Source organism: Aphelocoma coerulescens (assembly GCF_041296385.1).
Source record: "Aphelocoma coerulescens isolate FSJ_1873_10779 chromosome W unlocalized genomic scaffold, UR_Acoe_1.0 ChrW_unloc_scaf_1, whole genome shotgun sequence".
NCBI classification, from domain to species: Eukaryota; Metazoa; Chordata; class Aves; order Passeriformes; family Corvidae; genus Aphelocoma; species Aphelocoma coerulescens.
Genome location: NW_027184080.1, coordinates 7813668 through 7839309, shown reverse-complemented (window position 1 = coordinate 7839309; position 25642 = coordinate 7813668). Strand labels below are relative to the sequence as shown.

Sequence of the window (25642 nt, the reverse complement as noted above, 5' to 3'; positions counted from 1 at the left end):
GTGAAGATAAAACTATTTAACAAACACACGGGAAAGGAAAATAATGTTAAATGGTAAAATCTTTCGCTGTAGAGGAAAAAACCTGGGAAAGTGTTTGAGTCCTCCCTTTGGTCTCCTCAGAGCTGGGGCTTGGCCCAGGGCCAGGCCCTCTGTGCCCAGTGGAAAGTCCTCCCGATGTGCTCTGATATTACAGCAATCAAGCAGTCCAATAGAAAAGGGAGAAAATTCCGAAATTCCAGAGAAGGAAAAGTTCAACTCTCAGTCTCTCTCTCTGGAGAACAAGAAACTGGAAAAACTGGCCAAAAGCTGACAGGAAAGCCGCAAGCCAGGTGCTTCCTCGCTCCCCTGCCGCAGCTTTGGAAAAAAAAAAAACCTGCTATCTTTATGTGACCTTGAACAAGCTGCAAACTGCTTTGAGAAAGTTTTGCTCAGTTTTTTTCCTTCCCCCTCTCAGGCTCAGTTTAGAGGCATAGAAAGGCACAAAAATTAATTTCTGGGCAGAGGCAGCGATATGGGATACACATCATAAGGTCACCCCAACACAAAGGTCCATGACAGAGACCTCAGGTAAGTGAGCTGCGCTCCACTACGATGCGGTGATAGCATTTCCCGAGGAAAGGTGATGGAAAGGAAGCAGGGACAAGAACTATTTATAGCACAGCTGGACATCAGCATCGTTTTGCGTGAGAAACAAAAGGTGCTTCACTAGCCCAAGATGTGATCCTTTCTGAGTATCACCATCAGGGAGGGGAGAGGAGCCTGCACATGCTCTGGGGAGGAATCGGTATCATTTATAAGACTAGCTAGAAAAAAATAGGCAGATTTCTGAGTTCCAATGTGCTTTATCAGCTTTTTTATAATAGCTGTGTTATATAGAGTACCAGCCAACCTGAAGTCAGCTACAACCAGGCTGGACCTGTGCATCGAGCAGAGGTCAGCCTGAGAGTTGACTCCTCAAACCTAAGCTGGATGTCCACTTGAGAGCAATGACTCTTGCACATGGCAGAAGGATGCCCACCATGGTCACTTGGGATGTGTCATCCTTGGATGAGGCAGGTCCTGAGGGGGGAAGAGACAGTGCACCATGTAAAGGCATTGCTCATGGGGTCTGCGGCGCTGCTTAGTGCTAAGTGCTCATAACCTTCAGGAGAAGGGGAAAAGCTGCCCAATGAAAACCAGACCCAACTGTGCCAGGGCTTTGGGGCCACACCTGCTGATGCCAAAAGATTTTTTCTTTTTATATATTTTCCATATAATCATAGCTCTGTGGATTATTATTGGATAATTATATAGTTTCTTAAGCTAACTCCAATACTTCATTAGACAAACACATTCCTGGAATCCTATTCTAATCTTGCTTCTTCAGTGAACCAAGGCCATGTCATTTTCCCATGTATTTAGACATAAACAATATGGGGCTAGAAGCAAGGGGAAAGGCTACAGTAGGGGGCCGAACCAAGCAGGGAATTACTTCATTAACTGTATTTCTACTTGGGGATTCTTGTAAATTATGCTATTTTGCTAAACTTATAAAAGTGTTGAAGCCCTATATCACGGGTGCATTCCGCCATAAGTGCACCTGGAGGACCTTCAATAAACAGTAAACAGCAACTGCTTTTTATCATTTTATTCTTGTTTGGCTTGTAATTTTAGGGCTTAAAAGGCATCACTGCTTCTAACCAATGGAGCAGGATGACCTCTTCTCTTCTTGCAAATTCATTGCATGTCAACCCTACTCCCTTCCTTAGATGCTACCAACCTTTCCTAACCCTCTCCCAACCCATGCACCACCAAATGGCTCTGCTCAGTCTCTCCCAAGCCTCTCTGTTTTGAATGCCCCATCCACAGTCTTGCAATTTTGAGTCTTTCCATATCCAGATGAAGTTTAAAATAAAAAGCCCAGAACTCACAACTATTTTGCTGGCCATAAAATCTCACCCTGAGGGATGTTTATACCACCTGTGTGGTTCTACCAGTTCTGAAATGAAGTTTTTCTCTCCCAGAATGATGCCTGGGACATGAAGGCAATAGCACTTCAATAAAGTATAAACAGCTTTGTAACCTGTTTGTGCTCCACAGAATCACAGAATTATTTAGTTTGGAAAAGACCTCTGAGATCATCAAGTCCAACCCTTGACTGATCACCATTTTGTCAACTAGACCATAGCATAAGTGCCACATCTAGTCATTTCTTGAACACCTTCAGGGATGGTCATTCCACTACCTCCCTGGGCAGCCCACTCAAATGTTTAACTACCCCTTCCATGCAGAAATTTCTCCAATGCAGTCTGGGATTTTTTTCCTATTCCCTTCCCCCCCCTTATTTCTACCTTCCCCCCCCCTTATTTCTACCATGCTTTTAAAGTAACAATTCTGAGACTTCATTTACTGCTAGAAATCAATTTTAAGGAGCAAATGCTCTCTGGGGGCAACTTAAGCAGCACTATATGGACTAAAACTCCCCTCCTAGTCCCAAATGCACTGCAGAGTCAAGGGGACCTTGAAAACCCCCAGCATCAAACCACATGGCATGGGGATAGGAGGGCTGCTGAGGTCCCCAGCCAAAGTCTAGGGGATGGGACCATGACTTTTCTGCTTAAATAATTATTTAAGAGACTGTTGCTTCACTCCAGCTTCCTCTACCTGGGCTTCTTGGCTTTTTGCAATTAAAATTCTGTTTTTCTGTCTAAGTTTTGACAGCACCGTGAAAAACTTGGGCAGCACTGCATACCCTCTGCTCTTTCCATTTTATTTCATTTGTGACTGATTAGGGCTGAAACAACCCCATGTCTCCTCCCCCAAATGATGCTGTATCAATTGGTTTTTAAGGCTTTTGTCTCTCCTCCTGGGATATTATCCCAGTGCTACTAGGTTTGGGCTGCATCTCACCCTTCCATCATCCAACTCCAGCCCAAGGCAGTTTCTTTTGCTATCTCTCCTTGCCATCTGTGCAGGTGGCAGGGATGCCCGGGGGGGCTGAATACCTCTGTCTGTTGATGGTTTATCTAAAGGAACCAGAAAGAAAAAGAAATAGAAATAGAAATAGAAATAGAAATAGAAATAGAAATAGAAATTAACATCTAGCGTGATCCCTCCAACTGGCTGTTTTATTGGATGGGAGGGAAGAACCAACATGCATTTCCATGTCTCTGGTCCAGCACCGTTTTGGGCAAGGGGGTTTCAGGCAGAAGGTATCCTTTCCCTCAGCATCATGCACTCTTCAGATGGCAGAGGAAGATCCCCTCAGTGTGTAGATACAAAAATGCTGCTAGCAAGGATTTTCTTGCTATTTTCTAAGTCTGTGAGAGACTTTTCTCTCTCACAGAAGAGGTGGCAGGGAAGGTAAACAACCAAACCACCTGCAACCTTGAAAAGTCTTGTTTATGGTATAGTAGAAAAATATTTTGACAATGGATGTTTTAGGATTTTAGCCAATCACCCCCAAGGGGTGGCTGATCCTTTGTCCAATTAGACTATGAAGAAAAAAGTCTATAAAAGAGTTTGTAAAATAATTAAATGAATCAATCTTGCTGCACAATTCCTGCCTGCTGGATCTTCTCTCCTCCTCCTCCCTACGTCTGCAGGACACAGTGATATACCTAGGGTCTAGGCCTGTGGTATATTTGGTGACCCTGACTTGATCTGCACACTGCGAAGTGTCCTGCTGCTGCAAGCCAAGCGAATTTCTCTAGGGATACGCTGTTCCCCTTCCCCCCCGGGACCAGGAGGTCTGACGGGACTGAGAAATGGCAAACAGCGGCTCACAAACCAACGCTGTGGTAATGGTCTGGAAAGGTGTGTTTAGTACAATGCACACCTCCTTTCCTGAAAACTCACTTCCGGAATTATTAGATTGGGCTGCCTTGCAAGGTATTTCCATGGACAGAGATACTGCCCTGGACTTTGGAGTATGTCAAGAACTTGGCTGTGCTGTCCGGCACGAGCTCCCGTTTGAGGACTCAGCAGTGTTAGAATTATACCAAATTTGGTGTTCGTTATTTATGCTGCTGACAGACCTTGACTGTGGCAGCAGAGCTGGCTCGCCTATTTTGGTGATGAGTGACGGAGGGATATCCAAAGGGGACCCCACTGACTGGGCTCCAGGGGCAAGTGATGGTGAATCCGAAAAAACACCCTCGGCTCTACAGGCAGAGCCTGCGCCACCTCACCCTGCACAGTCGCAGGACTCCACTGGGCCCAGGCAGAGGCGGGGGTGTTGGGGCAGCGGGAGGGTGTGCAGTCCGCCTTGCCGCTCGGCTCAGCGGTGGCCACAGCTTATTCAGGGCCACAAATTAGCGATTTAGCCAATTGGACCGTGGCGGCTCCTAGCCCATTTGTGTATGCGCCAGCACAGCCAAAACTGCCCAGATCTACCTTCTTGGCCAGCGCAGCTCCAGGCATGCCTGCACCAAGACTGCCTGGGTGTGGTCCGCTGCCCTCCTTGGCACTGGACTGTTCCACACCGCTGCAGAACCGAGCCATCAACCTTTTAATACAGCATCTGCCTTTGCTGACAGAGTTACTGAACATATCACAGAAGATGGAGGAACTGCTCAGCTTGCAAAAGCAGCTGATGCAGATGCCAGAGGCATCCCGCCATGCAGGGTGCACCGGGCCCACATCTCCCACGGGCAGCACGGGTGGCCCGGCTCCGAACCAGGAAGCAAGGGACGAGCGCGGTGCCGGGCGCAGCTGCAGCATGGGGTCAGCGGCAACGCCAAATGAAGCCGCGGTGCAAGAGACGAGCACAGCGCCGGGCGCGGCTGCAGCCCCAGAGACGGCTGCAGCAGCTCCACTACCAGTTCGGTCAGGCGAGACGGCATCCTGTAAAGAGACTGCTGTTCAAACTGCAGCGCAGCCAGCTGTAGTCTGTGCTGTCTGTTTGGCCCCTAGTAAACCTAGCCAAAGTTCCCCTCTCTGCCCACCTCTGTTCGCTCACAGCATCTCAGAGTTGCCTTTGCCTGATGATTCCTCTTCGGGAAGTGAGGCAGATGAGGTTCTGGCCCCAGGGCGTAAAGCTGCCGTAGGCGGGGGGCGAAGGAAAAGGCTGCTCCGGTCTCGCCCCTGGACCTTTCAGGACTGCATGGTAACAGTCTGTCCAACCCACTACAATTGCTTCTTAGAGTCAGTTAAAATGCGAGCATTGGAGGAGGGACATTGTAGAGGAATTCCTTGTGGAGTGGGTGCATAGGATACCCCAGGAGAGCTTGGGCATCCCAGGGTTGTTGCAGAAGTACCCCTGACGGGGCCTCAGGCTGAAGATAGGCTTGCAAGGCACCTGCTAGCAGGCAGCCTTGAACAGCCCTGGGAAAAGGTATACACTGGTCAGCTTCCCGGCTGCTTAGAGGCTTTCTCATGGGAAAGGGGCATGAACTTTGCAAAGTATATCTTGGTGTAAGTAAAGAATAAAGGGGAGCACGATGTTCAAATCGTATCGGTGTTCGTATCGTGACTGGCTGGATTCCCCTGCACCTGGGACCCCCCCCCCCCCCCATGCTAAAGGACATTGGAGGTTATTGGAAACACTTGGAATGCCAAATAGATCCGAGGATTCTGAGAGTAATCTGGAAGCTGTTACATTCCATCCACAGGCTGTGCCAGAAGTTCAGGATGGTAGTGACACCCCAAAAGGGGAGATCCAAGATCCAAGCTTTCCCAGTGTATAAGGCTCTCCCAAACTCAGGGGAGCATGACAAGCATGAGGTGATTGCTTGGAAGGTTGCCCAGGACCTCCAATCCAAGGTGGCACAATATGGGCTAGGTTCTGCTGAGGTTATGCAGATAATAAGGGTGATAAATACAGACTTGCTTGCTCCATTTGATATCAGACACTTAGGTCAAATCCTATTTCAACCTGTACAATTTACAGTTTTTGAGAAAACCTGGAGAAAGCTGGCCCACAAGGCGGCATTAAGGGAATATGCAGCTCCCTGCTGATGATCCTAGATGGACAGCAGGAACGGATGCTTTGATGGGGACTGGTCCCTTCTCTCATCCCAGTCTACAGGGTACTTTGTCCTCTAGCGTCCTGCAGCAACCTCAACACGTCGGCATGGCTGCCCTGTTGAAAACCATAGAGTGGTCTGTGCCTAGAAAGCGATACAATGAAATAGTTCAAGGCGAATCAGAGTCATTCCTCTCTTTTGTAGAGAAAGTTGCTGCTTCTCTCGAGAAGCAGGTTGAGGATGACAGGTTAAGACAGTTGTTAAGGCAGTTAGTGAGAGATAACGTGAACGAGGCGTGCAGAAAAATCATAGATGCCTTGCCAGGGGACCCTAAGGTAACAGACATGGTCTCAGCCTGCGCTAAGGTGGGATCTGGGAAACAGAAAAGGTCTGCTTTGGCTGCATTCCTGCAGCCTGTTCACGCTTCTTCTGGTCGTGAACCAAAGCCACCAAAACAGGTGAAGAAACAGAAGCGGCCTAAGCCGAGCCAAAAAGAGAACACACCGATCCCCAAGTGCAAGAGGTGTGGCAGGTCAGGGCATTGCTCAGACTATTGTAGATCTCTGACTCATGCCGATGGTCGGCCTTTGTTGGGAAACTTCCACCAGGGTGCAAGGAGGGGGAATTGCTCTCCGATGCAGTCGCTCCCCCAGAGAGTGGCACAGGTACAGGCACAGGCCTACCCAGCCACCCTAGAGACAGCACCCAGGGATCAGACGGTTTTGATATCCACGCCGCAGCTGCAGTCGTCTTAGACTCTAGCGGTATTTATAAGGTTCCCTTGGATGCATATGGACCCTAGCCCAGGGATCCAGTGCGATGCTGGTGGGAAAACCTTATGTTGCCCATCAAGGAATTTTAGTGCACTCAGGAGTTATTGATGCTGACTTTAAAGGTGAGATTTGCGCTATGGTGTCCACGCAAAAACCCCCTGTAACTATTCCTGAGAAGACCTGCCTTTCTAAATTAGTGCCTTTTAAGTCTTGTGTCCCCAGGATAGAACAACAAACTCACGAAGATAGCGGCAGTGGATCTACGGGACTTCCACAGGCCTTCTGGACTGCAGACATCTCTGACCAAAGGCCACAGATGACATGTACCCTGATCCTGCCGAACGCTCGTCCGCCCTGGACTTAGCTTCGAGGTTTGATTGATATGGGTGCTGATGTAACTAACATCTCCTTCTCTGGGTGGCCTCTCTCATGGCCTCTAGCTACTGTGGGATCGGCCATCACAGGATTAGGAGGAACCACACAGAGCTATTTAAGCGAACGTCTTGTGGTGGTTAAGGACTCAGAGGGGCATAGAGCTACAATTAGGCCTTATGTTACTACCACTTCCCTTAACCTTTGGGGACGGGACGTGTTGGCAGCATGGGGGGTACGGACTGGGACAAATTTTTAGCAGGGGTCACTGTGCGTAAGGGCGCACAGTATCCTACACTGCCTTTGCGGTGGTTGACCAACACACCAATCTTTGAGCTGCAGTGGCCCCTACCAAAAGAGAAGTTAGATGCCCTTCATCAGCTGGTTCAGGAACAGTTACAACAGGGGCACCTTGAACCTTCTACTAGCCCCTAGAATACTCCTGTTTTTGTAATTAAGAAGAAATCAGGGAAATGGAGACTGTTGCAGGATCTCCGGAAAGTTAATGCAGTAATGGAAGGTATGGGGGCATTGCAGCCTGGCATGCCCTCTCCCACCATGATTCCTATGGGGTGGGACATCCTGATAATTGATTTAAAGGATTGTTTTTTCACAATTCCTTTGCATCCTGATGACAAACCAAAATTTGCCTTTACTGTGCCTTCCATTAACAATGCTGAACCTGCTAAGAGATACCAATGGAAGGTCCTCCCTCAAGGGATGAGGAACAACCCAATTATCTGTCAGTGTTATGTTGCCCAAGCTTTAGCCGGAGTTCGCAAGATGTTTCCTGATGCACGCTGCTACCATTACATGGATGATATCCTGGTGGCAGCGTCCACTCAGGACGAGCTGCTGAGAATACAGCCTCAGCTGCTCGCTGCTCTGCATGCCTATGGATTAGAGGTAGCTCTGGAGAAAGTTTAACAGCATCCTCTTTGGAAATATTTAGGAGTGAAAATTTTGGACCAAACTATCCAACGCCAAGAGGTGCAATTCCCGGATTCAATTAAAACATTTAATGATGCTCAGAAGCTGCTGGGTGTCATCAATTGGCTATAACCTTATTTAGGTCTAACCGCAAAGCAACTTTCCCCACTTTTTAATACATTAAAAGGGGATCCCGATCTGAATTCACCTCGGGAGTTGACTCCAGAAGCGCAACGAGCGCTGCAGGAGGTCCAACGGGCTGTTTCCGCTCGCCAGGTATATTGAGTGGATCCCTTCATTGCTATCACTGTTTTCATTACTATTCCAGACCTCCATCCTACAGGTATCATTGGCCAGTGGAATGCACAATGGCCTGATCCTTTGCATATCCTAGAATGGGTCTTTTTGCCTCATCAGCCGAAAAGGACTGTGACCACAGTGTTTGAATTGGTCGCTTCTCTGATAATTAAATGCTGTCAACGGTGTTTGCAACTGATGGCTGCGGATCCTGCAGTAATTGTCATTCCTATCTCAAAGGAATACTTTGAGTGGAGTCTTATCCATAGCGCTCCTTTGCAAAGTGCGCTGCAAAACTTTTCAGGGCAGATCACTTACCATCTGCCCAGCCATAAATTACTGCAGTTGGCAAAATCAACCATACTTTCCTTGCGGCCGAGAAATAGCCGAGTGCCGGTGCAAGGACCCACCATCTTTACGGATGGTTCTGGGAAAACTGGAAAGCCATCGTTACCTGGAAGGAGGGATCGGAATGACAGGTGCTGAAGGAACACAAGTCAGGCTCTGCTCAGTTAGTTGAATTAAGGGCTGTTACCATGGCTTTTCAGCGATTCTCACAGGAACCTTTGAATTTGGTTACTGACTCTGCTTATGTAGCAGATATCACCCAATGCTTAGATTATTCCCTTCTGAAGGAGGTGAACAATGCGGCTCTGTTTTCACTGTTGCAAACCTTGTGGTCTGCAATTCAGGCTCGAGTGAATCCGTATTACATTCGGCACATTCGAAGCCACACCAATTTACCAGGTTTTCTAACAGAAGGCAATGCCAGGGCTGACATGCTGGCCAACCCTGCATGGGTAGGGCCTCAACCTGACAAAATTGCACAAGCCAAGGCATCGCGCAGTTTCTTCCATCAAAGTGCACATACCCTACAGAAGCAGTTTCATTTAACGCCAACCGAAGCGCGCGACATTGTCAGCGCTTGTCCTGACTGTCACGGACTCGCTGCGCCTTTGCCAGCGGGGGTAAACCCCAGAGGGCTAAAAGCCTTGCAGATTTGGCAAATGGATGTAACACACATCCCTGAATTTGGACGGCTGAAATATGTGCATGTGTCTATTGACACTTTCTCCTTGGCTATGTGGGCTACTGCTCACACTGGAGAGAAGGGCCGTGATGTCATTGCCCATTGGAAATTGGCTTTCTCAGTCCTGGGCATGCCAGCTTCTGTGAAAACCAATAATGGTCCTGCCTACACCTCGGAGAAGATGCAGCAGTTCTTGCACCTATGGGGTGTAGACCATACCTTTGGTATCCCACATTCTCCTACTGGCCAAGCCATTGTTGAACGCGCTCATGGTACCTTGAAGCGTGTTTTGGACAAACAGAAAAGGGGAATGCATGGAGAAACCCCACAGAGCCGACTAGCAAAAGCTTTGTATACAATTAATCACCTTACAGTAGCACAAAATTCAAATAATCCTGTTATTCTGAATCATTTTTTCTCATTGCAGTCTGCAGGCGACAGACAACTGCCCCGGGCAAAAGTCTGGGTACGGAATTTACTCACTAACCAGTGGGAAGGCCCTCATGAACTTATTGTTTGGGGTCATGGGTATGCTTGTGTTTCCACAGATACTGGGATACGGTGGCTACCTTCAAAATGCGTTCGCCCTGACCTGCGGCACCAGAGGCAGAACAGGCAGCCTCCAAATGATGACCAGAACGCCAGCCATCCAAATGGCAACCAGAATGTAGATCATCAGCCTAATGACTCTTCTGATGATGACCAGGATGTCAACCATCAGGCAGATGGTCCTTCCACAAGCAGAGACTGAACTTTAAATTTCTTGTTATGGAGTCAGATAGTTAAAGCCTTAAGGACATATTTAGAATTAATAACTGATGTAGATTTCTATTTGGCATTAATACCTAGTAGAATTGTTATCTTATAAAACAAAAAGGGGGAATTGTAGATACAAAAATGCTGCTAGCAAGGATTTTCTTGCTATTTTCTAAGTCCGTGAGAGACTTTTCTCTCTCACAGAAGAGGTAGCAGAGTTATGTAAACAACCAAACCACCTGCAACCTTGAAAAGTCTTGTTTATGGTATAGTAGAAAAATATTTTGACAATGGATGTTTTAGGATTTTAGCCAATCACTCCCAAGGGGTGGCTGGTCCTTGTCCAATTAGACTATGAAGAAAAAAGTCTATAAAAGAGTTTGTAAAATAATTAAATGAATCAATCTTGCTGCACAATTCCTGCCTGCTGGATCTTCTCTCCTCCTCCTCCCTACGTCTGCAGGACACAGTGATATACCCTAGGGCCTCGGCCTGCGGTGTATCAGTGAACTGTCATAGAAGCAGAATCCTCCAACTCCACTGCAATTTCTTGGAGAGTCCAGCCCAGAACTATGAGGAAGCCCACCCAGCTTGATCTTCTAACACAATCAGACTTCAGCTTGCTTTTAACCATGTTTTGGTGATCACAGGGCTGCAACCCAGCTGAAACAAGACCTTTTTTTCCTAAATCACAAGACTAAATTGGCTTTTAAATTGCATACAGAAAAAAGGATGGAGCCCCAAAGAGGAGAGAGATAGAATTCACTGCTGAAGAACTGCCCAGACCACAAAAGAATGTTTCTAGGATGCCTGAGCAAACTCTTTTCAGCAGGTTTTTTTTTGGGTCGCTTGGTAAAATTCAGGAAAACCAAACCACACACAGAATTAGCTACATCATGGCTGTTCATGAGTCGAGAAGCAATGGGGTGATTTGAGGACACACTCCAACTACTGTTACAGGTGTCTGTAGGACTTCTCTGAAAATCCTCCCTGTGAGGCATCACAGTTCAAACACAGATTTCAGCTCATTCTAGGAGAAAAAATTGGCCACTTTTTCTCCTGTTCAATCACATTAACCTTGAAAACTCCTAGTTTTAAAAATGGTTGTCTCAGCCACAGCAGAACACATCTGCAGAAATAAAGCTGCATGTACAACTAACTCCCTTATTTCCTGCTTATTTTCACATTTAACCATACTCATGACTCCTATCAAGGACTCTATATGCCCTTGAATAATTAAATTTTCAATTTACACAATTAAATATCCAATTGACCCAATTAAATTAACTCAAGGGATTGAAATCACCCATGCCACAGGAACTCAGCTGCCTATTTAGCAGACAGGCATCTGAGGTTCACTGCAACCCCCTCTCAACCAAACCATGTCCACTTTGTAGGCATCCTGAATGTCAGCAAATTTTGCTTTTCAAGAGACAGAGGGGAAGCAAGTCCCAAGGACTCAAAGCTTTTACAAGGTAATACCTTGCCAACTGCCTCTTCTAATATAACTGGGAGGATCTGGCTATGCTGGAATAAGTATAAAGAGAAGAGAAGGTCCTTAAGATACTTCTGGAACAATATAGGACATAACCCAGACAAACCAAGGGGATGGACAGACTGCATTTTCAAGACATTAGTGTTCAAATAAGGGTTTATGCATTAACCCAATGCTGGCAGCTGCTAAAGAGCAGTATTGTCCAAAGACACTACATGAGAGTGGGAGAAGATGTGCAACAAAGAAGAGTAGATTTAAAAAAAAAACATTAAAGGTTTCATCTACCTCCGGTCGTTTCTCCTCCTTCTGAACAGTTTTTTGGTGTGTGCTATTTCAGCTTCATGAGGCAACGAATGGTAGCCCTGTAAAACAGAGGGAAAAGCAATGATCAGCTTCAAGAGACATCAATATGGAAGGGGTCAGAGAGAGAGCTGTACATTCAACATGCGAGTGTGATAAAAGAAACAGTTGCCATCCAAACATCCTTACAACATCTCAGACCCTATTGAAGCAGGACTGAAAATCCACAGATTTGTACACTCTCAGGGCTGTTGCAATGAGCAGATGAAGTTATCTGCAATTTCTGTATGGGAGAAACCACATGGGGCAAATAGCTGGGCCATGGATGGATGGATCCCAATACACACCATTGACAGGGAATTCTCCCACTTCACATGACACTGCTGACAGTGGTGCACCTAAACCACCCACTTTCACTGGGCTGCTTCATTTGTATATTTATCTAAAACCCAGCTGTACAAATTTTTGCTGTTTCTGTGGATTCTGCCTGCTTATTTTTGGGTTTTTTGTTTTTTTGTTTGTTTGTTTGGTTGGTTGGTTTTTTTTGCTTCAGCACTACTGTGACTGAGCTTCTTGGCTTGGCTTCTTTTGCTGCTTTGCTGTCGGGAAGCCCAGAGCCAGTGCGTGCCCTGCCAGGACCCGGGAACACCCTTGTTTTTCCTGCCGGGGGGCTGGCCCCCTTCCTCTGCACAGCCCCGACCCTAAGGACCAGCCAGCGCCAGTGATAAATCCCAGGGAGCCTTTTCCCTACTGTGTTTGGGAGCCGGGCTGCTGCTGCCCAACCCCTGCGGTACCTCTGCCATTGCTCCGGGTTTGTGCTACACTGTAGCTTTTCACCCCCTGCCTGCCAGGAGGTCCGGCTGTTCCAGCTTGCTTCTCCTGAGGTTCCTGCTACAGCTCCTTTTGCTATCCAAAGGAGGCACCAGGATCGGCTCTCCCTGTGAATTTGTAAAGGAAACCCCTCTTCCGTCTCTTCCGCCAGCTGCGTCAACCATTACCCATGTGAGACAGATGGCTGGCCTCTCGCCACAGCGCTTCCTGCAGCCGCGGGGGAATCATCGCACCTGCCCTGCCCGGCTGGGGAGCCACCAGCACCCCTGCCGGCTGTGACCATAACTACACCAAAGGGGAAAGCACTTGCAGCCAAGAGAAGGCTGTTACTGGGTTTCGGGGAGGGGGTAAGGTTCCACAATTTAAATATCTAGAATTTATGCAATTTCTTTTTCTTTTTCTTTTTTTTTTTTTTCTGTGTCTTGCAGGCACCCTTATTTTTTTGTTAATAAACAGGGAGTTTTTTCCACTTTCACCCCTGGTATTCATTTTTCTTATTGGCAAAAAAGGATTATTGGACCCCTTCTCTTTAGAGAAAACATTAATTCCAGGGTGTTTTCTCCTGAAATTTGTCTCAAACCGAGACAGGTATCTTTCCCACATAGGTTTTACTTTGATATTTATTCACAGGTGGCTGGAGGAGAACATAACAAACCAACATTTCAGTGCTGCTAGTTCTGGAAGCAAGGGGTGTGGGAAAAGCAAAGAACAAGGAGACCATGGTCTCAGGAAGGATTGCTATTGGGGTAATTTTCAATTGTTGAGCTAAACATTCTGTGGTTTACATGGTGGGAAGCTTGGAGTAGAACCTGAGAAGCCCATGGGACTTCTAATGCATATACATTCAAGTTTAAATCATAATCATCTGCACTCTAACAAAAAAAGGCCAATAGCTCTGGAAAAGAAGGGGTGTTTGGTCCTGGTCTGCTTTCTGGGCCAGACCCCTAGATATAAGCTATGTTGTGATGTGCATATTCAGCTCTTGAAGAAGGGAAGGTGATATGACTGTGAAGCTTAGGTGACTGTCATATGGGCAGCTAGCATATGCCAAGGGAAATCTGTCATCTACCAGAATTGTTGCAAAAAGACAGTAAAGGGAAGCAAGTTTGAAGCCCATGTGCATACTTTTTGAGCTTTACCTTCCTAATGAAGGTGTCTATCCAGCCCTCAACCCTGTCCACTTAACTGAAGGAATGCAGAAAGCTGGCAACTGCCTCTCTGTTGCCCCAGACCCATTTACATCAAAGTTTAATGAAAGAACAAATAAAAAGCTTTCAATATTTCGTTGGCAATCTGCAGCAACCAAGAGCCTCCACCTCTTCCCACACTGATACCTGCCTCTCCCCAGCAACATCCCTCTCCTGAGCCTTCCCACCAAAGCTGTGGGGTACTGGCCTGGCATGGACACAAGGCAGAGGGGGAGGACCAGAGAAGGGAAATGGTTAGTTTTAGAGCTACCCTGCTACAAGCAGGAGCTTTGTTATTATTTTTCTCATGCCTCCTCTGCATCAGCATCAGCTGAAGAAGTTAAAGGAAGGCACCAGCTTTGCCTCTTTTACTGGTGTTGGTAAATGACAGAATGACAGAATCGTAGAATGGTTTGGGTTAGAAGGAACCTTTCAAGATCATCTTGTTCCAACCCCCCTGCCATGGGCAGGGACATCTTCCACTAGACCAGGTTGCTCAAAGCCCCATCCAACCTGGCCTTGAACACTTCCAGGGATGGAGCAGCCACAGCTTCTCTGGGCAACCTGTGCCAGTGCCTCACCACCCTCACAGGGATGAATTTCTTCTTAATATCTAATCGAAACCTGTCCTCTGTCAGTTTGAAGCCATTGCCCCCTGTCCTAACATTCCATGCCCTTGTCCAAAGTCCCTCTCCATCTCTCTTGTAGCCCCTTTAGGTACTGGAAGGTGATCTAAGATCTCCCCAGAGCCTTCTCTTCTCCAGGCTGAACAACCCCAACTCTCTCAGCCTGTCTCCATAGCAGAGGTGATCCAGCCTTCTGAGCATCTTTGAACCTTCCTCTGGACTTGCTCCAGCAGATCCACATCCTTCTTATCATGTTGGGGGCCCTAAAGCTGGATGCAGTACTCCAAGTGGAGTCTCATGAGAGTGGAGTAGAAGGGGGCTGTCACCTCATGTCTAGCCTCTCATCAACCAATACTCTCAAATCACAAGGAGGTAAGCAGAAAGGAAGAAGTTTTTTTTTGCTGCTGCTGGTCCTTCTGTAACCACTCAGGTAGAAAATCCCAGCAACTCCTTCAGCCTCTGAAAACAACTGCCTTACAAAAGAGATGGTCCTATTTGGCACCAACCTGCACCCTCCCTCCTTCTCCCCCACTTCTACACTTCCAAGAGCAACTGTTGCCAGGGGTGTCTGAAATTATGGGTGTTTCACAAAGACTTGAGGGGCTATGAGAGCTTGGGGTCCATTGCTTCATCCCCATGGTCTTCATGTCTAACACAGCCTGACTTTCAGATCTGAAACCTCACCCCACAAAGTGACTGTCTTCACTCATACCCACTAATTCAGCCTCTTCCAGAGATGTTCCCCATGCAGCAGAAACATTCCCAGCCTGTGATGGTCAAGCAGGTGAAGATGCCTGAATAGGAAACAGCAACACTGAAACCCTGAGAGTGAAAAAAATGTTGAGAAAAGCAACTGAACTGATGGAAAAAAAGCAATGCTGGGATGATGAGAGGAGGAAAAGAAAAATTAGGCCATATTGCAGGATCAGTCTGCAGGAGCTTTATCTCAAGAACATTTTGTGCCCTCAAGAAACATCTCCACCCTTGCTTATCTTAAACAAATATTTGCAGAAGGCCTGAACTGAATGAACAGGTTATTAGGCCTTCAGTAGGTGCTGGGAGTTTTGCTTGATTTTACTGCACAGAAAGTTCAGGGTGGGTTTTATTTTCCGGCAAGGCAGGAAGGGTGAGGTGGGGTCAGGTTCACGGCAGCCCAGAAGACTCCCCATCTGCCTGTGCAAAGACAACAACAGAAATACTGAGGATAGAGGGAACATAAAAAGAAATGATCTGCAGAAACCAACCCTGTGACTTGAAACACCCTGCGATAAGGCTTTCATCTGCCTATCGGATGGATTATCCATGGCAGGAAAATCCCGGACAGCACAGAGCGGCTGATATATTTAACTTTTATTTGCCGGTTCCACACTTGTGATGTCTATGGGATTGAATGTGCCAATACTCATTACAGCCATCTCAGCCAGTCCATTGCACATGAAAAACATGGCAAAGGCACCACTATCTTCCCACTGGCAGCATCACCATCACCTCTACCCATCCAAGGCCTCCATTGCAGGGGGTTTTAACTAGATGATCTTTAAGGTCCCTTCCAACTCAAATCATTCTATGATTTATCAACATACAAGTCTTGTGGGCACTTCCAGCAGAGCCATCTCCTTGGAGGCCACTTGCTACTGCCTTTTCCCCTTCCAGGGACTCCCATGACACTGACCTGCCATCTACTCTCCTTTCTTACACGAGGGGAATTTTTTACTTCTTGAAAGGAGAGAGCCGGGCACAACCCAAATTCTTGACTTGCTTTGGAGACCATTGAAGAATACCAAACAATGTCAGGAAGTCACCTGGAAATTATTTCCTCTCTGTTAAAATGTAAGTGAAAAATCTCTTTCTTCAAATTGCAAGCTATTAATTTTTCCTGGAAGGTGCTTATAATAAGAGTAGCTTCTGAATAAGAAATCAGTCGGTGCTTAACATCAATGGAATAAAAAGTGCAACAACTTTACAAAATACTCCTCACCCAAGATAAAAGGGGTAAATCCTTACAGCACATCACAGTTGTGGCTTTCTCATCACTTCTCACCCACAACACAGCACACACGAGTCCTGGAAACCTCCAAGGATGCTTTCTTCAGCCTCAGTCATTGGAGCCAAAGCTAAATTAAACTATAGGATTGGCAAAAAGGACTTAGTTTTCAACCACCCAGGAGTTGGAAAAGGAGCAAAGCTCCTCTGGCTTTTCCACCACTGATCTGACAAGTCCCATGGCAGAGGAGGGATGCTCTGTGGCACCTTGACAGTAGGATGTGCTTGCCCGATGAATCATGGCATGGTGCAACATGCCTCAAAGAGGAGGCATAGGAAATCGTTTCTTGGGAGATGTCCCGGTTTGGATGGTTCTCCAATTAACTGCATCTTTGGAGAGCACACCATTAACCATACATCACCAGCAAAAGCAGAATGCATACTACAGCACTGTGGCACTACATTCCCCTTGAATCGCCCCAAACTGGGCCAGGAGACACTTCAGAGACAGAGTCAGAGAAGTGGGTATTTGCTTTATTCGGCGCCGGGTGCATGGGGGATCACTCCTCCAAACACACACACACGGCACTTCCTACAACATAATATTATGGGTAAAATTCATGAATAGTCATCTGTCTTGGTTTGAAAGACAGGTGTCTGCCAAGGAAGGCAGGAGCCTCCCTTGAAATGGTAGATGCAACCCCCCTTCCCTCTGAGTTATAATTTTAAAATCAAGGGGCTTTTAGGCAAAGATATGGGAAATAGGAATAACAGTTCTTTACTATTATATATATCTATATGTGTATAACCAGTCAAACAAACAACAGTAACTATGGCAGTAACAGCAAACAATCACAAACCCAGTCCCAGCCTTCTCGGCTGTCCGGCCCTTTCCCCTCGGGTGCAGTTTCGGTCGCAGCCGGCAGGGGCGCTGGCGGCTCCTGGTGAGCAGGGCAGCTGCGATGGTTCCCCCGCGGCTTCAGGGGGAACTCCGGAGCAAGCTCTGGGAGCACGTGGCACTGGTGGCTTGGGGTCCCGGGAAGGGATGGAACAAAGAAGCCTCACAAACCCCCTGGGCAGCTGATCCCGGTGTCCGGCCAGACCCTCAGGAACAGCAGGCTGGAACAGCAGGCTGGAGCGGCAGGGACGAGCACAAATCTCGGGTGGCAGACGAGATGTATCCAAACTGCGGAGCTGCGGTGGGAACCCCCTGGAGGTCTGGGCAGGCAGGGCGAGCACGGCTACAATGTAGCGAAGGCTCAAAGCAACGGCGGGGGCAGGGCGGCCATGGCCCTCTTTCTGTTTGGCCAAATTTAGAAATATATCCTCTGAAAGAAGGCACAACCATCCCTCCCCCACCAGGTTCGGGAAAAATAAATTTTTCTCAAAGGAAAGTGAAGGAGAGAAAAACTATTTATTTAACAAACACATGGGAAAAGGAAAATAATGCTAAATAATAAAATCTCTCACTGTGGAGAAAAAACCTGGGAAAGTGTTAGAGTCCTCCCTTTGGTCTCCTCAGAGCTGGGGCTTGGCCCAGGGCCAGGCCCTCTGTGCCCAGTGGAAAGTCCTCCCGATGTGCTCTGAGGTTGAAGCAGTCCAGTGGAAAAGGGAGAAAATCCGAAATTCCAGGGAAGGAAAAAAAAATTCAACTCTCAGTCTCTCTCTGGAGAAAAAAGAAACTGAAAGAACTGGCCAAAAGCTGACGGGAAAGCCGCAAGCCAGGTGCCTCCTCCCTCCCCTGCCACAGCTGGGGAAAAAACCTGCTATCTCTGTGTGACCTAGAACAAGCTGCAAACTGCTTTGAAAAAGTTTTGCTCAGTTTTTCCTTCCCCCTCTCAGGCTCAGTTTAGAGGCATAGAAAGGCACAAAAATTAATTTCTGGGCATAGGGCAGCGACATGGGATACACATCATAAGGTCACCCCAAGACAGGCCCATCTCCCAGCGGGGCAGGGAAGGCGGGCTTGGGATCCCGGGATTTCTCTGGCAGAAGGAAAAGCAGCCGAAGGAGTAGCCTCTCTCTCCATTCAAACTCTGGGAACTGACTGTCCACACACCCAGGTGAAACAAAAGAGTAGCCAGATGCACCCCACTTCAATGACTAGGTCTTTTATTTTTCTTAAGTACCCAGCAATTTGTCCCCTTAGCAACATGTATGGGGAAAATTCCTTTAACAGAAAAAAACCCAGGAGATCTCCTAAAACCCCAACATCATCACATTCCTTGGGATGAGAGTGGTTATACAAATTAGTTCTCGGAAGTCATTAATACCATTAGCATATGTGTCACACATGCGTGGTGTGTCCTGGTGGTCTCACTGAGGAAGGCTCCTCTTTTTCTGCGGGGGTCTTTCTGATGAAGATCAGTAGTCTTCATCACAATGCACTTTTCATCTTTCTTTCTGGGGCATGCGTAGTCCTTTGTAGGATGATTCAGCAGTTTCTGTGTTGGTCTCAAGTAAATTCTTGTTCCTCTTATGTTGACAAGATTAAGGTGAATCCTGCTTCTTAGGTTTTGTGATCAACATTTGCTGTCTCCCAATAGTTAACTGTGCTTACATTGATGCCATGAAGATTTTTTGCCTTTTCTTTTATACCCCTGTTATAACTTTTTTACAACTTCAGTATTCTTAGTGCATTTCCCCTACATTCTTGGACTTGTTTGTCAAGCTAAGAGACTAAACATTTTAGAAGCTTCACAGCTAGGGATCAGTGTGCCCCAGACCCCAAGGTCCTCTCCAGAACACATTCTGTAAACTAAGATAGAACCATCCAGGGGAAGGCTCCGTGGGGAGGGGGGGTCACTCGAGCCTCTCACTGGGGAATCTTTGATAGATATGCTAATTAGTAAAAGCTATAATGTTATACCTGATCTTTTTTTTGGGGGGGGGGGGGGGGGGGGGGTCATTTTGGACGTGTGCACCTAAGGATCCTTAAAATAAATACCAAGGTAAAATCCCTTTTCCCTTTCTAACCGTGTATGACCCTTGATTTTAAGACCAGGAAAAGGCATCAACATGAGTTGACTGTTGATCAGTCTTATCACCCTCTGCCACAGAAGAGCTTATCTGTTCTGTCTATTAGCTGGTGCAATAACTCAGGGCATCTTCCCCCTCACATGAATCTGCTAATTGGTGAGATAACCCAAGCCAGGTAGTGAGTTATCTCTGGAGCCATGGAGGAGGCGTTCCCAGCTGACAATAAACATCTTGCCTTGAGAGCAGATTGAAGGGAGATAAGCCTTGAATTTATGACTGACAGACACTTCACCTTACAAACTATAAAACTGTTGGTGTGACCCAGCCCCCTGAGGGGCTGGGGCTGCGTAATGCCAATCAATCCCAGCCCCTCCCCTGGATCGAGTTCCCCGAAGAGTCAGACTCAGGGGGCGGCTCAGAAGCCTAAGTGGCATCCCCCCGGGCGGTGCCTGGGTACAAGCTGCCTCCCCCAGTTCAGGAAAATTCTCGGTTACTTGGTCGTTCATTGGTTCTCTGTTATAACTCCCGCCTCTCGGTTTACCCCAGTGGTTCTTGTTCCATTGTATCCTCCCCCTGGCTTGTAACTCATTGGTTGTTTTCCCCTTTCACTGGGGTTTTCAAATTCCCTATAAAACTGAGGACAAGGCTCTGGCGAGCCATCCCATCATCATCCCATCGCATTCCATCCCATCCCATCTCATCGGATTCCAGCTTGTTAGGTTTGTGAAACTTCTAACAATAAACCTGTTAGAAGCCAGACCAGAACAGCCTCTCTCTTCCTTTGTCTCCGAGCTAACGTGGGTCGACATCATCAGCTCCTGCCATGTTCCCTCTGCAAAGAAGCCAGCTAGCTAGCCCAGCAAGCAGCTCTTTTCCTGACTCTGAAGCTGCTTCAGCGACGCGTGGAGGCAAAGCAGCTGGACTGTCTCTGACCTGGGGCATGCCAGAGCTCGTGCCTCAAGCACCAAACTCTGCACTATAAAAGCTACACCAAACTTTTACAAAGCAGAAATCTTCTGCACATTCCCTGAAATGTTTAAGGCATTTTGTTAACCTCATGTCTATTCAATAAATAACTCATTTTACAATAGACCTGATTTGCCATTTTTAAGAACTTGTGAGCCAGGGCAATTTAGGTGCAGGTCACCTGAGTAGATCTGCTGCCAAAAATCTGAGCCTAAGGCAGGGCTTGTCTAAAACTCACTCAATCCATAATAAGTATGCATGCCTTGGTGATGAGCACTTTGGAGGAGACTTTTTCCAAAAAAAGGGTGGGAGCACAGAGAGGAGATGGCTGTGATGATGATCAGGACTCATAGCTAAAAACTACTCTTTAGTTATAAAAACACTGGCACTATTCCCTATAGGGCTCTACCCTCCCACAATGCCCCAAAGATGCAACCTCTTGGATTCCCACTTGCTGAGTGTTAATGCTGGTCTATACATTCCCTCTTATAAAACTGTGGGTGTTTTAATTAATTACAGACTCTACACATGCAGTCCCAGACCTGAAGAAGTATCATTTAGACCCTTATCTTTCCACTGCCTCTCCTTGGCATTTGCTATTGGCTCCTAGAAGAGAGCGGACACCCAGAGAGAGGGAAGACAGCATTTAAAATGGCATTAAATACTTGGTTGCAGCTAAGCTCTCCCACCTCATCCCTCTGCAGCCAGCTCTGGGATGACATGTGTCTTGGGGTGACTTTATGATGTGTATCCCATGTCGCTGCCCTATGCCCAGAAATTAACTTTGTGCCTTTCTATGCCTCTAAACTGAGCCTGAGAGGGGGAAGGAAAAACTGAGCAAAACTTTTTCAAAGCAGTTTGCAGCTTGTTCTAGGTCACACAGAGATAGCTGCGGCAGGGGAGGGAGGAAGCACCCGGCTTGCTGCTGCCCGAGTCAGTTTTTTTGGCCAGTTTTTCAGTTTCCTTTTCTCTGGAGAGAGACTGAGAGTTGAATTTTTTTTTCCTTCCCTGGAATTTCGGATTTTCTCCCTTTTCTACTGGACTGCTTCAATATTGGAACACATCGGGAGGACTTTCCACTGAGCACAGAGGGCCTGGCCCTGGGCCAAGCCCCAGCTCTGAGGAGACTAAAGGGAGGACTCTAACACTTTCCCAGGTTTTTTCTCCACAGTGAGAGATTTTATTATTTAGCATTATTTTCCTTTTCCCGTGTGTTTGTTAAATAAATAGTTTTTCTCTCCTTCACTTTCCTTTGAGAAAAATTTATTTTCCCCGAACCTGGTGGGGGAGGGATGGTTGTGTCTTCTCTCAGAGGATATATTTCTAAATTTGGCCAAACCGGTACAACATGAAAGACACACAGAATGGCAGAACAACCCAGCATGAAACTCCCTCTGTGGGGTGAAGGATGCAAATGCAATTAAAGCATTAGAATAATTAAGCAAAACATCCCAAGTGAAACATAATGTGAACCTTCCTCAATGCTTTCTGCTGATTATTGACAGTGAGTTTTTTGGGATCTATTTTTAACTCTTGACCCCTAAGCTCCTGAATTATACATAATTCAGAGATAATAAAACTTTAAAATCCAGGACAAAGTCTCCTAGGAGGAACTGCCTCTGCAAACACACACCTGCATATCAGTGCAACAAGGACCAGCAGGCAGAAAAGCCCAACCAGTGCCAGCAAGCCCCAGCTAACCCACCAAGATGGGGACAGGATGGAAATGCGGCTGCATTGAAACAGGGTGCTACAGACACACTGACACAGATGCATGGTGCCATAGGAAGACTATAAATAATAGACAAAATAAATCCCCTTTTGTTACAAGAATCTGCAAATCCAAAATCAGCTACAAGCTGACTTAGGAAATGGAGTTTTTTTCCCATGTTATAGCAAAATGGGAACAATATTTTGTGAGTGGAATTAATTCTAATTAACTGATGTTATTTTAGTGTTGTTTAGGTTTATTGTTTATTTGTATGTATTTCCTCTACCCTGGTCAGGCTTAAAACCAAACCTTGCTGTCAGCAATAAAGCATCCAATCCATAAATCAATATATTTATCCAGTAAATATAGATATAACCACACAATTGCTGTGAGTCCTTAAATGCAGAATATTTAAAGAATCATTGAAATAAATAGTGTTGATGACCTGGCTTTGCTTTTCCCTGTAAAAGAGATCCTTTTCCAGATAATATTTGGAATAAATACCAACCACATTACTTGTGACCAGTAGGCACCACACCTGCTATTTGGTTTTTGGTCCATCCAGGTAACCCAAGCTCATTCTGAGAAAGGACTGTGCTGCTCTGAAAAGCTTTTCCTGCATTTTCCTTGTCTTGTGCTAGTTTGGGGATGAGGGAGGGATTGCTTTAGCTGGGACTTAGTGTTATGAGGTTGCTATGGGAATATTTGTAACTTGAACTCTTTCAGTCCCTCTGGGACCTCACATTTCTTTAAAGTATACTTTTCCTTTGCATTTTTCACATTACCAAGTCTTGTTTTCCCCGTCTCTTGTCCTACCACCCCCCATTTTTACACCTCAATGTGCCATTTGACCATGCCTCTCCAGCCGAGATGAAGTGGGCAGGTAAGATGGCAGGAGGACCCTTCATTCACCATCCACCCTCAACAACTCCCCATTGTGCCATTGTGGTGGACAGTGTCACAAGAAAGAGACATGCAGGCACGACAGGGACCTCCCAAATGATTTTTAATGTGACCTATTGACAGAGGCCAGAGAGCAATGAAAGCTGATAGTTGTGCAGATCTTCTAGCCTTGGTGCCTCGAAAGCCATGGGACAGATAAAAACTCAAGGCAAGAATTAGAAGCAGGGACAAAACAAAGCCCAAGTGCAAGAACAAGAGGCAAGATACGGGACAAACAGGATGACATGGCCTGAGCCTCTGGCACAAAAGGATGATTAGCCAGGACACTGCTGTTGCAAGAGGGAATCTGCAAGGACTTGATAGTGTTGCTATGGGAATAGGGAAGGGGGGCTTGAGCCTATGGAACTACCCAGAAGTAGAAAACTATAAAATGCTGGTAACTTGTTGTTGGGGGGTTGGGAGTTCTCCTTCTGTTTTCTTTTTCTCTTGAGGAATTTTCTCCATATATGTTGATGGAGTGACAAATTGCTGGATGCTTGGGAGAAAACAAAAGACCTGGCCACAGGCGGAGGGGTCCAACTGGCTACACCCTTTCATCTGGGGTTTTCTCGTGTAAGGTGGGGGGATGCCACGAGATTAGAACTGGAAAAAAGGGGATTGGCTGCAGCCCCTAGGGAGCTGGTGTTCTCAGCGTTCGGAGGGAGAGAGGCTGCCATCGTTGTGGAGGACATTCGTCAGCGCTGCAGGCTTCTGCTTTTCGGCTGCCTTCCTTCTCCCGTGAGTGGAGCCTGCTCGCTGGAGCAACTGTTACACTGGGACCCTAACACCCCACCTTACTAAAAGAGGGACCGTTTCACCATCTGCTCGGGTGCCTCAGGGAGAAACTCCGGGATTCCCAAACCTGCCTTTCCCTGCCCTGCTGAGAGCCGGGCTGCGGCCGCCCTGCCCCGTCATTGCTTTGAGCCTTTGCTACACTGTAGCCGTGCTCGCCCTGCCTGCTGAGACATCTCGTCTGCCACCCGGGATTTGTGCTCGTCTGTTGCTGCCTGTTCTGAGCTTCCCCTCCCCCTCCCAAAGACACGTGCTCCTGCCACATGCTCCGAGCTCCTTTGTTCGAAGCGCGGGCAAAACCAATGTCACTCAAACTCTTCAGCAGTGTCTGATTGGCCGCTCACCCCGGGTCCCCCCCCAGTCCTCCCCTTCCCCCTTCTCTGAATAAAGGATAGTCGAGGGGAGGCTCCGCTCTCTCTCGGCTCAGCTTTTCCTGTGAACATCTGTAGTTGTCTCTCTCCTTTTTTAAGGCTTCTAACTGCAGGGAATTGAGCGGGCAGGGAGCTATATTTCTCCCTCTTTGCTTCTGCTGATGGTATTTACTCTGCAGCTGATACAGGTACCGATTTTAGAGCTATTAAAGTGCTAGATCGCCTGTGCTGCCTCTCTGGGTTGCTCGAGGCTTTCTAAGGCATTGAAATACAAGCGCTAGCCGGTATAAAGCTGAAAAGATACCATCCACATTTTGGCGCCCAACGTGCTATCTCTGAACTCCGGTTCTGAGAGACTTTTAGGGTGTCCCGGCAGCTGTGTGTCTGCTGGAGTTAGCTCTGCACGTCGTGCTGTGCCAGCTCTGTGTAGCGAGCTGTTACTTTTTGCGTAACAGTGAGCCCAGAGGCTCAGCCTGTACCTCCCCCACACCACGTGGCGAGGGAACAGCTGGAAAGCAGAAGACCCTTCTCGCCTGTTTTTTTTCTCCGGACCTGCCTTCCTGTGGTAAAATCCAGATTTCTGGTGAGTATTTCCCTGCTAGTTTAGGGGCTCCTGTCTTAAGCTGGTGCCGGTTCAAACTTTCTCTTTTTTTCCTCCTTTTGGGCGAGTTGGGTTGAGGTTTGTGGTGTTGCTTTCATAATGGGATCTGAAGTTTCTGCACACCATAGAGAAATATACCACCAAGTTCAAAGCTACCTTTCCTTAACTGGGCATAAATACCCTAAAAATCTAGTTCAATCTTTTGTAGGATGGCTTTTTCAGTACTTTCCTAATCTTACCTCCGAAGCCATAAGATCTGCTGAATTTTGGGATAAGGTGGGGAGAAAACTCTCCTCTCTTAGGCGTGCAGGAGATGAAACAGTTTCAAAATTCTTTCCTCTCCTGTTACTAAGTTATACTTTGCCTGAGAAAAAGGCAGTACATGAAAAGCCTCTGCAAAAAACCCCTGTTAATTCCCTTATACCCTCTTCCAACCCCTTTGTCCCAGACCCCTCTTCCCCTACGCTGGTAAACACAGCTCGAGCAGACTGCTTTTTAGTACAGGAGAGCTATCGTCCTCCTGGCTCACCCGTGTTTCCTCAGCACCCTGCCTCGGACGGGAATCCGGAGCCCGTCCCAGGACCTTCCCAACCCCTTTTCTCCACTCCCTTGTCCCCAGTTTCTAGCCCTCATGTTTCAAGCGCGCGAAAAAACCCCTTCTCCCCTGATCTCTTTGTTCCCAGGGAGAGCCATTGCCATGTGCTCGCAGCCCGGGGAAAAACCCCTCCTCCCAACCCCTTTTCTTCGAGTTTGTT

At 47.2% G+C, this 25642-nt stretch overlaps 1 protein-coding gene across 6 annotated transcripts in view; it reads right to left on the bottom strand.

Annotated features, from left to right (window-relative positions):
- Positions 1–25642, bottom strand: part of LOC138102788 (CBP80/20-dependent translation initiation factor-like) — a 498226-nt gene that overhangs the window by 257140 nt on the left and 215444 nt on the right. For all 6 annotated transcript variants that reach the window (XM_069000540.1, XM_069000539.1, XM_069000542.1 and 3 more), the window contains one exon: positions 11884–11960. In XM_069000540.1, the coding sequence (XP_068856641.1) occupies positions 11884–11960 (77 nt within the window). The remainder of the gene's footprint in view (positions 1–11883; positions 11961–25642) is intronic.